The sequence below is a fragment of the Oryzias latipes genome, chromosome 21 (genome assembly GCF_002234675.1).
Source record: "Oryzias latipes chromosome 21, ASM223467v1".
Lineage (NCBI taxonomy): Eukaryota > Metazoa > Chordata > Actinopteri > Beloniformes > Adrianichthyidae > Oryzias > Oryzias latipes.
In genome coordinates, this window is record NC_019879.2 from 24,635,609 (window position 1) to 24,650,169 (window position 14,561).

Genomic DNA, 14,561 nt, shown 5'->3' on the forward strand with positions numbered 1-14,561 from the left:
AGTTGGATACGGGTCTATAGTTATCCAGATTTTTTGGATCTAATTGACTCTTCTTCAGAAGGGGCCTCACCACCGCCGTCTTACAGGCAGAGGGGAAGACCCCCGTCTGAAGAGAGCAATTTACTATATTTAAAAGCTCTGACTCAAAGAATCCATAAAATGTTTTAAAAAGTGAAGTGGGAATGGGATCTAAAAGGCAGGTTGTAGTGTTTACTTGGGATACAACTCGACCAAGCATCTCCGCATCAACCAGGACAAAACTCCCCAGTGTTTCTTCTGGTAAAGACAATGCTGGAGGTCTGTTAAGATCCGTGTACTGCATGGATGAAATGTTTGATCTTATGGCATTGATTTTACCCATGAAGTGGTCTGCAAAGTCCTCACATGCAGCATTAGATGATGGCATGGAGGACTTGTTGAAGTCTTTGTTTATTAAAATATCAATTAAAATATCAATTGTTAACAGACTAAACTAAACCGGCCATCCCTGCCCTTAAACCTGTCTTTCGCGGACCACAATTTTTGTTTCTTACAGTCTTTAAAAAGTGTAATTTATTAGACTTTTTTTTTTAAATATAAATGTTACCTTATCATTTTCTTGTCATGTGGCATAACTAGTTTTGTGTTTTTCTTTTACACAAATGTTTGGTCTCTTCCAAGACGTGAGTTTTAGGGTTTTGACCCATTTTGTCAGTCTTAGCTGTGAACCCAAAATTGCTGTTTGGGTTGTTTCAAAAGAAATCTGCATTCTCATTTCTTTTCACAACTTTTAGTCCCAAAGAACTTTTAAAAGTCTAATTTAATCTCTTTATTGGAGATAAAGAAGCTTCAGATGTTAACAAAGGATAGTGTGGGTCTTGTTTTTGTTCTTTCTCCAGAAAAGCATGCAAAACCAGTTATTTTGTTTTTTGGAGACTTTCCTCTTCAGGCAGAAGGACAGGTCAATCAGCCACACACCGGTTAGGCATGAATAGGGACATTTGTGTCTAGTTCCTCAGAGTCAGTGAACCGACCTAAGGAGTTAATTTTATTTCCAATAACCGAACCTCAGAGCCAGACTGCTTTTACTGCAGGTTTCACCCTGATGGCACCTTTCTCTTACTTTCCGTCTTCTTCCTTGTCCTTAGAGGTTTTGTGGAGAACATGTGGCGGTCAGACTGATGTAAAATGGATCCAGAGGAGTTAGAACTGCAGAATGACTACCGGTACCGCAGCTACGCGGCAGTCATTGAGAAAGCACTGCGAAACTTTGAGTCTTCAAGCGAGTGGGCGGATCTCATCTCCTCCCTCGGCAAGCTCAATAAGGTAGGACTTCCTCTAAACAGAGGTTTCTAAACGATCATAGTTGTGGTTTGTCCTGAGTTCAGTGTTTTATTATATTAGTCACTTCTGTGGTCTTTAGCTCTCTTAAGTTCTATCAAGGTCTTGTTTGTCATTAATTCCATTCAGTTTTAAACAAAGTTTTTTTTAACAGGCTTCACTTTTTGTACAAAACATAAAATCAGTTATAAAATATAATCTCTGATTGCTCAATTAAACTAAAAGGGTAACACTTTATATTAAGATTCCTTAACAAGCTTTGTTAACACATTAACAAACATTATAATATAATTTTTAGGGTGTTAGTAAGACATTTATTAGTACAATAAGTTTAATAAGGTTTATTAAATTACTTAGTTAACACATTTAAAAGCATTATTATTAGGATGTTTTTAAGATGCTAATGATACATTTATTGGCATTATAGATGCCTAACACATTTGTCAGTGTTAAAAAGCTTAATAGGATTTATAAACAACCTTTGTTAACAAATTAAGAAGTCGTATTATGGTTTGGGGTTCTAGTAAGACATTTATTAGCATTACAGATGCCTCACACAAGTATTTATAAGCTTAATACGTTTTATTATCTAACTTAACAAACTAATAGGCTTTATTAATGTGTCAGATGCTATTAAGATATTTATTAGCATTATAGATGTCTTGCAAATATCTGAAAGTGTTAATAAGATTCATTAACATCTAAAGTCAGACAATTGTCTTCAAAATCCATATTACGTAACTGCTTACAAGCTGAACAAATGTATTAATTAACTTTAACAGTTTATTAAATGTTTTGCAGCACCTCAAAGTGTGGAATTCTTTTACCACAAACAACCACAAAGCATAAAGCTTGTAAAAAGCTTGGTTACTCTAAATTGTCCACAGGTGTGAATGTGAGAGTGCGTGGGTTTGTGACAGACTGGCGACCTGTCCAGGATGTCCCCAGCCTTGACCCACAAGTGGGCGGGATAGGCTCCAGCAGCCCCGTGACCCCAAATGGGACAAAACGGGTTTAGAAGATGAATGAATGAATTAATTATCCAAGTCCTCCACCTTTCTTCCTTGTGTTGCACAACTTTATTGCTTCAGCCTTCCCAACATTTATTATTAGCCATTCATTTACCACTGGGCGTTGTTTGCACCTCACATGTTGACTCAGGAGTGTCTCGTCCTATTTTGTGTGTCCAAACTGGTCAGGGGGACTTTCAGTTTGTGTTCATTTTTCCTTTTGTTTGTTTCTTTTGTCTTTTAGTTTTGACAACTCAGCTCACAGCACAGGCTTGATGCTGTCTTGATTTGATTCATTACAACAATTGCAAAGAAAAAGCCAAACAACTTGCAGTCTATGACAATATGAGGAAGACAGTCGGTCAACTCTCCTTTTGCAGAATTGTTTTTTGAATTACGTAGTTAATATTTCCACTCATTTATAGGTAGTGGGGGGGTTTGCTGGTGTTCTTGTTCCAAATGTGGTTGAGCTCACATTGATTGATGAACAAATATCTGTACAAAGTGCAAAATTCAGGTTAAAAGAAGCCACACACCACTACACTTCCACCACTATTTTTGACTTTTGACCTCATGCATTGTTGTTTTTCCTCACATCAGGGAACTTCCTTTAAAAGTTAAGTTTTTCTATCCACGTTATTTTACACATTTGTTGAAAAGTCTCTGAGATATTTTTTTGAGAAGTTTGACACAAGACTTTTGTTCCTTTTTTTTTTTTCCATTATTTTTTTCTGTAAACGTCCACATGCTGTTTGAGTCTAACCCCTTTCCTTCATTTTGGAGCACAATGCTGACTTTAGAAGTTGAGTGCAGCCGTGGCTTACATGTCTTTTTTTTGTAACTTTGTAAGTTATCTTGATTTTGCCCATTCACTTTGAGGAAGGTTCTTTACATTTCTGGACTTTCTCCATTTGTAAACAATGTTTTATGTGGGATTCTCTGAGTTTCCAAAGCTGGAAAGTGTCTGTGATCATTTTTATTTCATCTTTGGAGTACAACATCTAAATGTTTCCCTTTCTAAAAGGACTAGCTGGGTTCAAGAAGCTAATTTTTTTTTACAAGAAAACATCTTTTATTAAATTTCAAGTTAAAATTAGCCTTTATTTTTATAACCTGAAGCATTCAAATGTAGCAAACATGGAAAATGTCTGGAAAGGATGAACTCTGGTTAACTGTGAGCCATGTTTTGCTTTTCGTGCCCCCTCCAGGCCCTGCAGAGTAACCTTCGTTACTCCCTCTTGCCCAAAAGGCTGATCATAGGGAAGCGTCTGGCTCAGTGCCTGCACCCGGCTCTGCCGAGTGGAGTGCACCTCAAGGCCCTGGAAACGTACGAGGTCATCTTCAAAATCATAGGAACAAAATGGCTGGCAAAAGATCTCTTCATTTACAGGTATCTTTTTACTAAAGATGTACATATTAAGCATCAATGTTTACACTTTTTTGATATGGTATCCTGTTTTTCTTTTAGCTCTGGACTGTTCCCTCTGTTGGGCCAGTCAGCCATGGCAGTAAAGCCCGTTCTGCTGACACTCTACGAGCGTTACTTCCTCCCACTGCAGCGCGCTTTGATGCCCAGCCTGCAGGCCTTCATAACCGGACTTTTACCAGGTCTGGAGGAAGGACTGGAGGTCTATGACAGGTGCATAACCCTCCTTGTGTTCAAGATAAGAATAGGAAGAAGCTATTAAACAGGGATTGGCCTTCTTTCTAATTGTTGCTGCGTTTATGTCCTCTTTCTGCACTAAAGTCAGCATTTGCTTTTGTGTCCAGGACTGATGCTCTGCTGGTCAAGTTGTCCTTCTTAGTGGGCCAGCAGGTCTTCTATTGCGCCCTATGGGGCAGTATGGTGGTTACCCCCACGGTCCGACTGCCCGCCTCCACCTTCATCGTCACTCATTATGACCGCATGACACCGCTGGACCGACAGACGCACATGTTAGGTTACGGCCACCATGCAGTGGTGAGTTCCTGCGCTCATCTGTTTGCCAGCACAGACTAAAATATTTCCTAAAGTTCACCCGTTTGTTTCCAGGTGAAGCCAATCTGTCTTGCTCTGCAAGATTCAAACGTTTTGGTCCAGAGGAACATGCTTGAAGTGCTGCTCTACTTTTTCCCCTTTGCCACATGCCTTGTAGGTACCCATATTATACCCATTGCTTGGTTGTACAAGCAGAAAGTCGTTTGTATAAAGTGTAGTTTATATTATAAGGCTAAATGTTTGTGTGGTGTGCTTAATTAAACAATTCTCCAATGCTTAAAGTTAAATTTTCCCTACAGTGGAGCTTTGTTCGGATCATATTTTTGCAGATTTTTAACAAACAAAAACGTATGCAGATTCGATCTCAACACCCCTAAAAATTTAGAAAGTAGCCTGAAAATATATAATATATATATAAATATATATTTTCATGGATACAGTATTGCCATAAGGCCTACACAATAAATCGCAAATTCATTGTTTTTGCAGAATCAAGCTGTGCGATACACATATCGCAAATGTCGGCGAAAATTGCGATAAATGGTAACCTTAAATGTGCTCAAACAATCTTATGGCAGCTTGAAGTATGTAACAAATCAAATAAATCCATTTGTGCATTTGACCAATCAGATGAATCCCTTTTATTCGCCTCCTTTGTAGATGAGGGTCATTTGAAGTGCAATTCAAATTATGTTGGCTCTTATTTAAACTGATTTCAGTGAAATGGAAATAATATTTGTGGTTCTTTTGCTTTTTTTTTGTATCGCAAGTTTTATCGTAATTGCTATATTGATCATAAATATTGCGAGTTTTCCTCAGCCCTAATTGCTATCCACTTTTTTTTCCCAAATGGAGATGATTTTTTTAAACATCCTTTATAATTAAAATTGTTTTTACTGTCCATTAAGAGTGTTCCACTTTCTAAAGAAGCTTTAGGATTGAATTTGCAGCAGTTTTTTTTGACCGAGGCTCCATCTTTTGCTTGCCTTGTGCTGTTGGTTCTCACTGAGCTGCAACATATTTCTCTTTCTTTTTAGGATCCAGCTCAAGTGGCCGCCACTTTAGCAAATGAAGACCTGATCACAGTTGTGTCTGCAGCTTTACTCACCATCCTCAGAAGAGACATGTCCCTCAACAGGCGGCTCTACGCCTGGCTGCTAGGTGCTCATGATACCCAGCCATACATGTCCAAGCTAAGAAATCTGGTTCTACTCAATACCCCTCTTTTTAAATATTCTTTTTTAGGTGCAGACATTAAAGGAGGAATGGTGGCACCACACCCTTCTCTTTCCACCACCGTAGAAGACCACTCGTCTTTCTACTTTAACACCTACTCCAAAGATCTTCTTGTGAAGGTAGCTCCTCGTTTTTATGGGACCAGAGATGATTAAAACATTTCTTGAGGATGAGTCGACCACCTCTACCTCTACCACTATACATAACAGCTTCCCTTCTTTTTTTCTTGAAAAACCTGCACGCAATTTCCCACTGCTCTTTGGGACATAAGTATTTGTTTTTTGGGGGTTGTACATAACAGCCAAAGTATTTTTTGTTCTCCAAGTCTAGTATTGTTGCTAAATTAGAGCCCCCTCTCTGCTTTGTTCAGCAAGCTCTTAAATACCAACTGAAATAATTTGAGATTTTTCTAATGTTATTGGAGCCTTTCAAAAGGCCCTAAAGTGAAGCATGGGTTCTTTTTAATCTTCTCGTCCATAAACTTTTACTCACTGGGTAAAAGTACTCACTCTGTCAACACCCAAAAGCATCAAAATGAAAGCTGATGTCCTGAGTTTACACTACCTACTCCAACAAAGCGCTAAAAATGGCAGATTGGGTGGGACAAAGTAAATTAAGTTTATTTAGCCCACCCAGCCTCTTAATATTGCACACATTTGATCTCTAATAAAATCAAAATAACTGATTTTATTGTAAGGCAATACATCACGAACCAAACTGCATCTACGGTTGTTTTCGGTGTAAAATCTGACTTTTTAAGATTGTGCCCTGAAACCAGCTTCCTGTGTTTTTTAAAGGAACTGCAAGACTGACGAAAATTGTGTTTTTGTTTTTTTTAACCCGTTCCTGTAGCATTTTTATCCTGATGGAGGACATTTTTAAAGAAAATGAAGCTGAAAATTGCATTTTTGACTATTTCTTTATTCAAATTGTTGTGAATCGATTAAAAAAATGCCTGTTAGTAAAAAGCTTGATGTGATGGAGGGTCTACAACAACAGGCCACAAGCTCCATGCACCGCACCATTCTGATTCAGCAATTTATTGATTATTTAAACCATGTGTGTCTTTGTTTTTCACGTCCAAACTGGCTCAAAACTAGATGGGTCCAGTATTGGATGTTAGGTTGGGGTTGTGAGGGGCTTTAAACTAGTGGGAGTGAGTGTAAACAAAGGCATGATGGGAACTAAGGGAAGGCTTACATCGCGCCAACAGTCCCATTACCCACAACTCTGACACAAATTTGAATCAACTACTGCCGCTTAGCAGAATCCATGTCCTAAAAAGGCTCAGGTTTTTTTTATTTTGGCTAAAAACGGCATAATCATAATAAAAAAAACTACTGGGATCCCTTTGAAAATAGAATCAAAGGATGTCTTGTGAGAAACGTGTGTGTGTGTGTGTGTGTGTCTGATTACAGGCAATGATCAACATTCTCAAGCAGAAGGATGTGGATACAGCAGCTGAAAGCGTGGTCTGTTACCTTAAACCCTTCCGCATCATCATCAGTCTGCTTGATAAACCAGAGATCGGTAGGTGACAGTGAACAGTTTGGTGCATAATTTCTCCATGTTTCAACGCTAACCCCTTTGTTTCTTCTGCTCAGGTCCGGCAGTCTTAAACTGCATTTTGCTCGACTTGGTCAGAGCTTTCCATAGTTACTGTCGAGAGGCCCTGGGGGAAGAAAATAACTCGAAGCTCTCAGGAAACCGGCTGGCCAGGTGAGAGCCGTGAGTGCTGGAACAGATCTTAAGTTCACTGAACGTGTTGAGGTCAATTCTCTGGGGGGTTTTCTTCTTCAGTAAAATAAAAGAAAACAAGAATGCGTCCGAGATCATAAAGACCGTCAACATGCTGGTGAGCTCCATGAACAGCGAGTTCTTGTGGGAGTACATGACCCAACGTTTCTGCATAGCACTCAGGTATGCCGACGAACAATAACAGAGAATTTCTACACAATTAAAAATACAACTTTATTTTTAGCCATATTTTACGTGTGTGTGTTGCTTGATACAAATGTAGTATTATTTCTTGGTGTGTCCATGTATGCTTTGTTACCTTAAATGAAAACTGTTCCAGTGGTCATCGTGGGCTGCATAGTGGTCCAGCGGTGTCTCTTGCCTTACAGAGAGTGCCCGGCTGGCTCATAGCTTCAAAACTTCAGAGGTTTATTGGTGTTTCTAAATTGTCTCCAGGTGTGAATGTGAGTTTGTGGCCCCGGGACAGACTCGCGACCTTTTCAGGGTGTACCCTTCCCTCGCCCAACAGTAGCCAGCAGCTCAGATAGGCTCCAGCAACCCAGTGACCCCAAAAAGGGATTGAGGAGATTTGGAAGATAGATGAACATTAACATTAATCTCTTGTTTAACCCTTTAACACACAAGCTTTAGCTCCAGTGTTGACATTATATCGACTGCCTTTACTCTTCAACCGTTTACACAATTAATGTAATTTCAGTGGATTTAGAAGCACAGAAAAGCAGCCTTGGAATGATATGTGACACTTTACAGTAATAGTAATTATAATAATAAAAATGTATTAGATTTATCTAGGATTTTCTAGACTCTCAAAGCGCTTACAATGTGTCCATTATTCATTCCCTCCTCATTTAAACTTGGTGATGGTAAACTACTGGGGCAGCGGTCTTCACATGGCAGATGGACGGAGGCGTGGCTGCCAGTTTGCGCCTAGGACCGGGACAACGCATTCACACATTGGAGGCAGGGAGGGCGAGGTATCCTGCCCAAGGACACAACTACAATTGACTGGGGGGGGGGGGGGGGGGGGGGGGGGGGCAGGGATCGAGCCGCCAACCCTTTGATCATTGGACGACCTGTTTAAACACCTGAGCCACTGCCGCCCCCAGTAGTGCCATTCCTGCGCAGTCAATGTAAATCAGCCAACTCTGAAACAGAGAAAAGTGGCTTTGGAACACGAAATGTTGTACATCGGTGCAAAGCTGATATGAAAAGCTGCGTCAGAATCAGGTGATTCACGCTGATCGCGTAGACTGTACAGTAGGTTAAACAGCAGGTTTTAATTAGGTGTTACACCTCCAGTGTTACAGCGTTAAAATGGTCTGTCTTTGCATAGCTTGAAAGTGTTCAATCTCCAGTGTATGTTGGGTCTCATGTCTTTTACAAAGGTGTGAGTTTCAGTGTTTGGAGTTCTATCATAATGGTTGGAGGCAGTTCAATTTTCCAAAAATATATTGCAGCTACAGATAAATATGTGGAGTTTGTTGATTTGTTGATTATTTTGGGTTAACAATTTTTTTTAGCCAGTTTAATTAAAACCAAGTTTGGATGTTGTAAAAACGTCAATGCAGCGTGTTTTCAGAGAGTCTTTGTTTTATCAATTATATTTGTTTTTTGTTCCTGTTTTTTTTTAACCAAAGTGAAAAAAATCCACCTGCATCTCCTGAACAGCAAACCGCTCTTCATGCCCTGTCGGCCACAGAGATGTCTGAACTCATCATTTTCCTGCTTGAAGTTCTTCCTCTGGTAATCTTCACACACTTGCACAATCATATTAAAAAATAGAGACCTTTATTTTAATCTGGCACACTGTGGAAAGTTAAAAACTGGCTTTTTCACCTTCACAATCACCTGACAGAAGTCTTTTTTTTAAGCTTCATCTTTGTTATTTGTCCTCAGGAGCTTCATGCTGACATTCAGTCACATTTCTTCCCTGACATGCTGGGCATCATGCTTCAGGCGCTGCGGCGCCACATGGACTCTGCCAGCCTTGAGGATGTCACGCATGGGCTGCGTGCCTGCTTCAAAGTCCTGAGTAAGATCCAGATGCCTGTTGCTTACATGGATGCTGAGGCGGAGGCACAAACGGAGGAGGCGGAGTTACCGTCACCAGAAGAAGAAAAGACAAGGGAACAGGTAGAGCATCACTTTGTAGGTGAGTTTTCTTTTGTTAAAGGCTTCAGACAGTGTCTCATCAATCATTCTGCTTTATTCAGGACTTGGGGGATGCAAGAGAGAAAGATAAAAGTGTTAACGGATTTCAGGAAGAGATGGGGGGGAGTCAAGGTGTAGAAGGCGAGGCGGAGCCCACGAATGCTTCTCCTTCAACTTTACGGTCTGAAGACAGTGGACTGGGGGTCAGCGCCTCTCCGTCAGAGCAGCAGCTGCTGCTGGGGAAAAACGGAGAGGGAGCGTGGAGAAAGGGAGGCAGCGTGGACACCATGAGCCAGTGTCTGCAGGAGATCCTGGCCTTCATAAATACAAGGTAAAGCTCTGAGTCTGTCAGTGTTTTCTAATTACCCTCCTGCGTCTAAACATTTCTGGTTCCTGCCACATTTCAGGTACTTGCTGGTGCAGGTTGAGGATGTCGAGACGGATAAAAAGCCTCAGCGGAACCAGAGCCCGACCTCTCCGGATCAGAAGACTTTGTTAGGCAGATATGAAATTAAAGGCAAATTCACAGAACTGTTCTCCCCAAATAAGCTCAAAGCCCGGAACTCCAAATCCCAGCTTCCACCTTCCCCTACTGAGAAGAAAAAGGAGAATGGGCATTCAGAGTGCACAGACTGGACGGCCGGCTACATGCCTCGCAGTAGAGCTGAGATCCCTGAAGCTTGTCGACAGGCTTTTGTTGCCACTTCCCACCTGATGCTGGAGTGCACCACCTTCCCAGTGTACTACAGCGAAGAGGACACGCTGGCTCTCCACACGGACATGTTTGGTCCTGCGGGTGAGGTCCAGCTTTTACACAGCAGTGAGTGACAGGCTTCCTTCTGCGAATAACCCGCTGCCTTCGTTTTCCTCAGGCTCTTCCGAGGCCTCCATTCCAGTATGGCTGAGGTCCCTGATGATTCTGTGCTGCATGTCCAGGGACTGCTTCATCCAACACACTGCGGTGGCTTCCCTGCTGGAGCTCATCAACCACTCCCAATCATTGGCGCTGGTCATCCAGGACAAACACAGACGTTACCAGAGCTCAGACATCAACCCTCTGAGCGGGCGGCTGCAGATGGTCACCATGCCCCCCATCTATCCAGCCCTGCTACAAGCCATGGAGGAGAACACAGATTTCTATCAGGTCAGCTCCAAAAAGAAAAAAAAATGATTTATTCTAAATGTGATCCTTGAAGACTCTTCTATCATCTGTTGACCCATTTCATTTTAAAAATGGTCCCAGTGTTCTTTTAATTATTAAATCTAATTATTATTTTGATTATAAGTATGGGGTTGTAAGCCAAAATAAAAATACCAGTGCCATTTTCTTGGAGTAGTTCATTATAAATTCACCTCTGAGTTGTGGGTGGGACTGTTGGCGCAGAGTAAGCCTTCCCCCATTTCCTGTAATCTGTTTACACCTTCCAGCTATCTAACAGCCCCTCACATCCCAACCTAACATTACTGGTGCAACAAAAATGGAAATTATATTGGAGCTTTCCAGCCGTACAGTTTTGAGCCAGATGCCAGCTAAGACGAGGAAAATGTACGTGGATCTAGAGCAGAGCACGGAGCTTGTGGCCCAGCAAGCTTTTTGAAGCGTATTTTTCTTTATATATGTCTTCTATCGTTAGAAAAATCCCACAAGAACATTTTAAAAACACCATTTTCATCAGAGTGGGTCTTGAAGGAGCCTTTTTTTGTTTGTTTGTGCATTTCAGAGGGTGGCACATGTCCTGTGGAGTCAGCTGGACACTGAGCGCAGAGAGCACCACGTGTCCTGTGTGGACCTGTTTTACCGGCTGCACTGTTTGGCTCCAACCACGTCCATCTGCGAAGACATCATCTGCCAGGCTCTGTTGCACAAAGACAAAGTATGTTAACCTGCAGACACGAGCCTAGTGTTTGCTGACTTTTTTTTGGGAAATGTTTATTCAGAGTAGATATTCGCATCAAGTCCCGTAATCCAAAATGCTCCTCCTCTCCCAGGCCGTCCGGCTGGATGCTCTGCATCGCTTCACAGTTCTGTGGCACCTGACCCGAGAGGTCCAGACCAACAGAACCATGTCCGTCAGTCGCTCTTTTGACCGGTCAGTAAAGTGAAGCATTTTACACAAACGGTGGTGTGTTTACCTTTGCTCCTTTTACACTGATACTTCAAGACGCCCTTGTTTAACTTTCATGCCCTCTTTATTGGTGTAAAACAGAAACTGGAGATCCCACAGAGCAAGGTCTTTTTGTTTCCCTAAAAAGGAAATAAACTCGCAAAATTTTGAAAAAATCTCATTAGATTTCTTTTAAGATTGATCTAGGGACATAAAGAAAAATGCAGACGTGTATCGGGAAATTAATCGAGTACTGGGATTAACAGCAGGTCGAAAACCACAGATACAAAGATTATGTTTATACAATCTTTTAAAATTGATCAAAAAGTAAATAATTGATGAGTCAGTTTCTCTTGGTGTGTCTCTATTGTGTTTGTCTTTTTATGTACATGTGACACAAACAAAAAGACGTCCAATCACAAGCTCACTTCTACCAGTTCGGGTCAATTACAACTGGTTGGAGGTGAACCACAACATTTTGTTTCCTAAAATAAATGGTGTGAGGAAGGGGAAACAAAGTTTCTCTGTTGAAAGGCATTTCCATTTAGATTTAAATGCAGAATGAATAGAAATATCTAGATTGCATTCATTTAGGTTAAAGAACTGGACTGCATCGTATCACCCCAAACTTGTTGAATCTTTGATGTATCAATCCGTGCACCATGTATTGACATGGTGCACGCATTGAATCATGAGAGAATTGACCCTAAAGATGAATCTGACTTCATCCCTTACCCCTCTGGCACCTCGCTGATGCTCCAGTTGTAGGAATATTTGGAGCTTTCATGGTGTCCAAACTTGTTCTTTAAGGGGTAGCTGTAGCGACTTAAGAAACACATTTCTCCACGTGGGTGCACTCTGAAGGACAGAAGTTTACATTTAAATGCAAATAAAGACTTTTTGTTTTTGTATGATGGTTAAAGATATTAAACCAATGTCGTTATGTACTATCTGACCTGCGACTATTCATGACGCCATAGAGTGGTAATAACAGCCAGATGTGAAGACACTGTCGATTCATAACTTTCCGCTAAATGGGCTAAATGTAGGGTTGGGGAGAAGCCGTAGGGGGGTAGGGAATGACTTTGGATTGGGCCTAAGGTGGATGTCTTTCTCAGGTCCCTGTGTGTTGTGGTGAACAGCCTGAGCTCTGCTGATGGCTCCATCAGTGCTGCAGCTCAGTGCTGGCTGGTGAGAGCTCTGTCCCTCAATGACGTCCTCCGGATCCTGGAGCCCATCCTCTTGTTTCTGCTCCATCCATCCACCCAGCGGCGCTCCATTCAGATTGTCAAGCAAAATCTCACAGCCGGTAAGTTTGCCACCTCCACGCTTTTGACGAAATCTTTTAATAATTCTGGGTTTTATGCTCTTAAGTCGGAGTGTTTCTGTTCATCAGGTAACCTAAAGATCTTGAACAGCAGATGTCGGAGTTCCAACAAAAGCTCTGGGCCTTCTGCAGATGCCATCGCAGCTGATATTTTAACCTTGAACGTCTCGAATGTTGTGGATCGAGAGGCTCTGTGGGCAGAACTGGACGGCAGCTCCGAGCCAACAAACCAACCAGACTCTTTAGCGGCGTCGAGGAGTGAGAGTGAGGAGACCGAAGAGGAGGAGGACAAGGAGCAGGAGGTCGACAGTGTACACACAGAATCTGCCGACACCAGTGGTGCTCTGGTGTCCACAGAGAACTCCAGCTCAGGCTCCGTTCCGCTCAGCAGCGAGGATGGGAGCATGGTCAACGGCCTGCAGAGGGTGGAGTCTGAGCGCACGCAGGCATCTGACTCGCTGTCGAGTGAAGATGAGGACGATGATGAGCTGGAGGCTATGGCCAGGATTCGCTTGGTAAAGCAGGAGCGTGAAAAGAGGGAAGCCATCGACTCGCTGTTCCGTCACATGCTCCTGTATCCCGCAGCGGGCGGCTGGCGCCACCTCCTCCAAGGTTTGTCCTTGCTGGACAGCCTTTTCAGGAGCAGCGCCGAGTGTCCTCTGGTGGAAGCCCTCTCCTCAACCTCGCTCGACACAAGCTTAGCTCCACATTTAAACCTGGTCTCCAACCTCCTGCAGCGCCACCAACAGGCTCAGGATGGCAAGAGCTTCTATGGAGGCCTGCTCTCTCCTTCATCCACTCCGTCTGCCCCTCCATCGCTGCTCATCGAACTGCTGGTCTCACTGTGCCTCCTGTTTTTGCGCTCTCACTACCCTTCATACTTGAGCCTGACTCCTCTGGACCTGCAGGGGAACAGGGAGGTTCAGGTGAAAAGTGTGACCGTCCTGACTCGTATCGTGAACCAGCTGTGCTGCACGGCACGGGAAAAAGAGGGCAGAAATCTGGAGTCTATCCGCAAAATCCTCTCAGGCTGTAAATTACAACAGTACGCCCTGCTTTCTCTGTCTGCGTCCATGTATGCCAGTCAGAAAGGAGCAGACAGGGAGCCTTCCAAAAGTGCTGAGGAGCTGGGAGGCCCACCAGAGGAGAGTCTGGTCAATCTAGGCGATGCTAGGGGACAGGAGCAATACCCTCTCCAAATCGAACTGCTCAAACTGCTCCATGCGCTCATTGTACTGGAGTACCACGTGTGGCCAGGTGGTGTCGTCTCCGCCGGTCAGGCCTCGGAGCCTCGTGAGGCTTCAACGCCCAGCACCCCTCTGGCTCGCGAGTGGCAAACCGCCGTGCTGTTCCAGCAGTCCATCAAAGCAGCCCAGTACGTCCACAGCCACCCCATCACAGCCCAAGGCATGTTTGTCTCTGCCGCAGCCAGAGCGCTGCAGCCCCAGTACGGCTACGCCATGCACCCCCACTGGGTGTCGCTGCTGTGCTCCTCGCTCCCCTACCTGGGGCGCTCATTGGGGATCATCGTGACGCCATTTATCAGTCAGGTCTGCAGGAACCTGGACGACCTGGTCAAGCTGCATGAACATGATGGAGGGAAGACGAACCAGAGGTAACCTGAGCACACTGAAGTGACTAAATTAAGCTTTTCCCACCGAATACTCCAAAGAATT

The 14,561-nt window shown here is 43.1% G+C and overlaps 1 protein-coding gene across 1 annotated transcript in view; it reads left to right on the forward strand.

Moving 5' to 3' along the window:
- The window catches only part of dopey2 (dopey family member 2), a 28,072-nt gene that overhangs the window by 3,885 nt on the left and 9,626 nt on the right, over nucleotides 1-14,561 (forward strand). Inside the window, exons 2-20 of the mRNA XM_023950572.1 lie at nucleotides 1,128-1,305; nucleotides 3,539-3,720; nucleotides 3,799-3,969; nucleotides 4,101-4,290; nucleotides 4,363-4,461; nucleotides 5,346-5,469; nucleotides 5,554-5,663; nucleotides 6,963-7,074; nucleotides 7,149-7,263; nucleotides 7,345-7,464; nucleotides 8,940-9,045; nucleotides 9,199-9,435; nucleotides 9,516-9,784; nucleotides 9,861-10,249; nucleotides 10,326-10,597; nucleotides 11,175-11,327; nucleotides 11,443-11,543; nucleotides 12,677-12,867; nucleotides 12,955-14,500. Of these exons, the coding sequence (XP_023806340.1) occupies nucleotides 1,168-1,305; nucleotides 3,539-3,720; nucleotides 3,799-3,969; nucleotides 4,101-4,290; nucleotides 4,363-4,461; nucleotides 5,346-5,469; nucleotides 5,554-5,663; nucleotides 6,963-7,074; nucleotides 7,149-7,263; nucleotides 7,345-7,464; nucleotides 8,940-9,045; nucleotides 9,199-9,435; nucleotides 9,516-9,784; nucleotides 9,861-10,249; nucleotides 10,326-10,597; nucleotides 11,175-11,327; nucleotides 11,443-11,543; nucleotides 12,677-12,867; nucleotides 12,955-14,500 (4,625 nt within the window). The 5' untranslated portion in view covers nucleotides 1,128-1,167. The remainder of the gene's footprint in view (nucleotides 1-1,127; nucleotides 1,306-3,538; nucleotides 3,721-3,798; nucleotides 3,970-4,100; nucleotides 4,291-4,362; nucleotides 4,462-5,345; nucleotides 5,470-5,553; nucleotides 5,664-6,962; nucleotides 7,075-7,148; nucleotides 7,264-7,344; nucleotides 7,465-8,939; nucleotides 9,046-9,198; nucleotides 9,436-9,515; nucleotides 9,785-9,860; nucleotides 10,250-10,325; nucleotides 10,598-11,174; nucleotides 11,328-11,442; nucleotides 11,544-12,676; nucleotides 12,868-12,954; nucleotides 14,501-14,561) is intronic.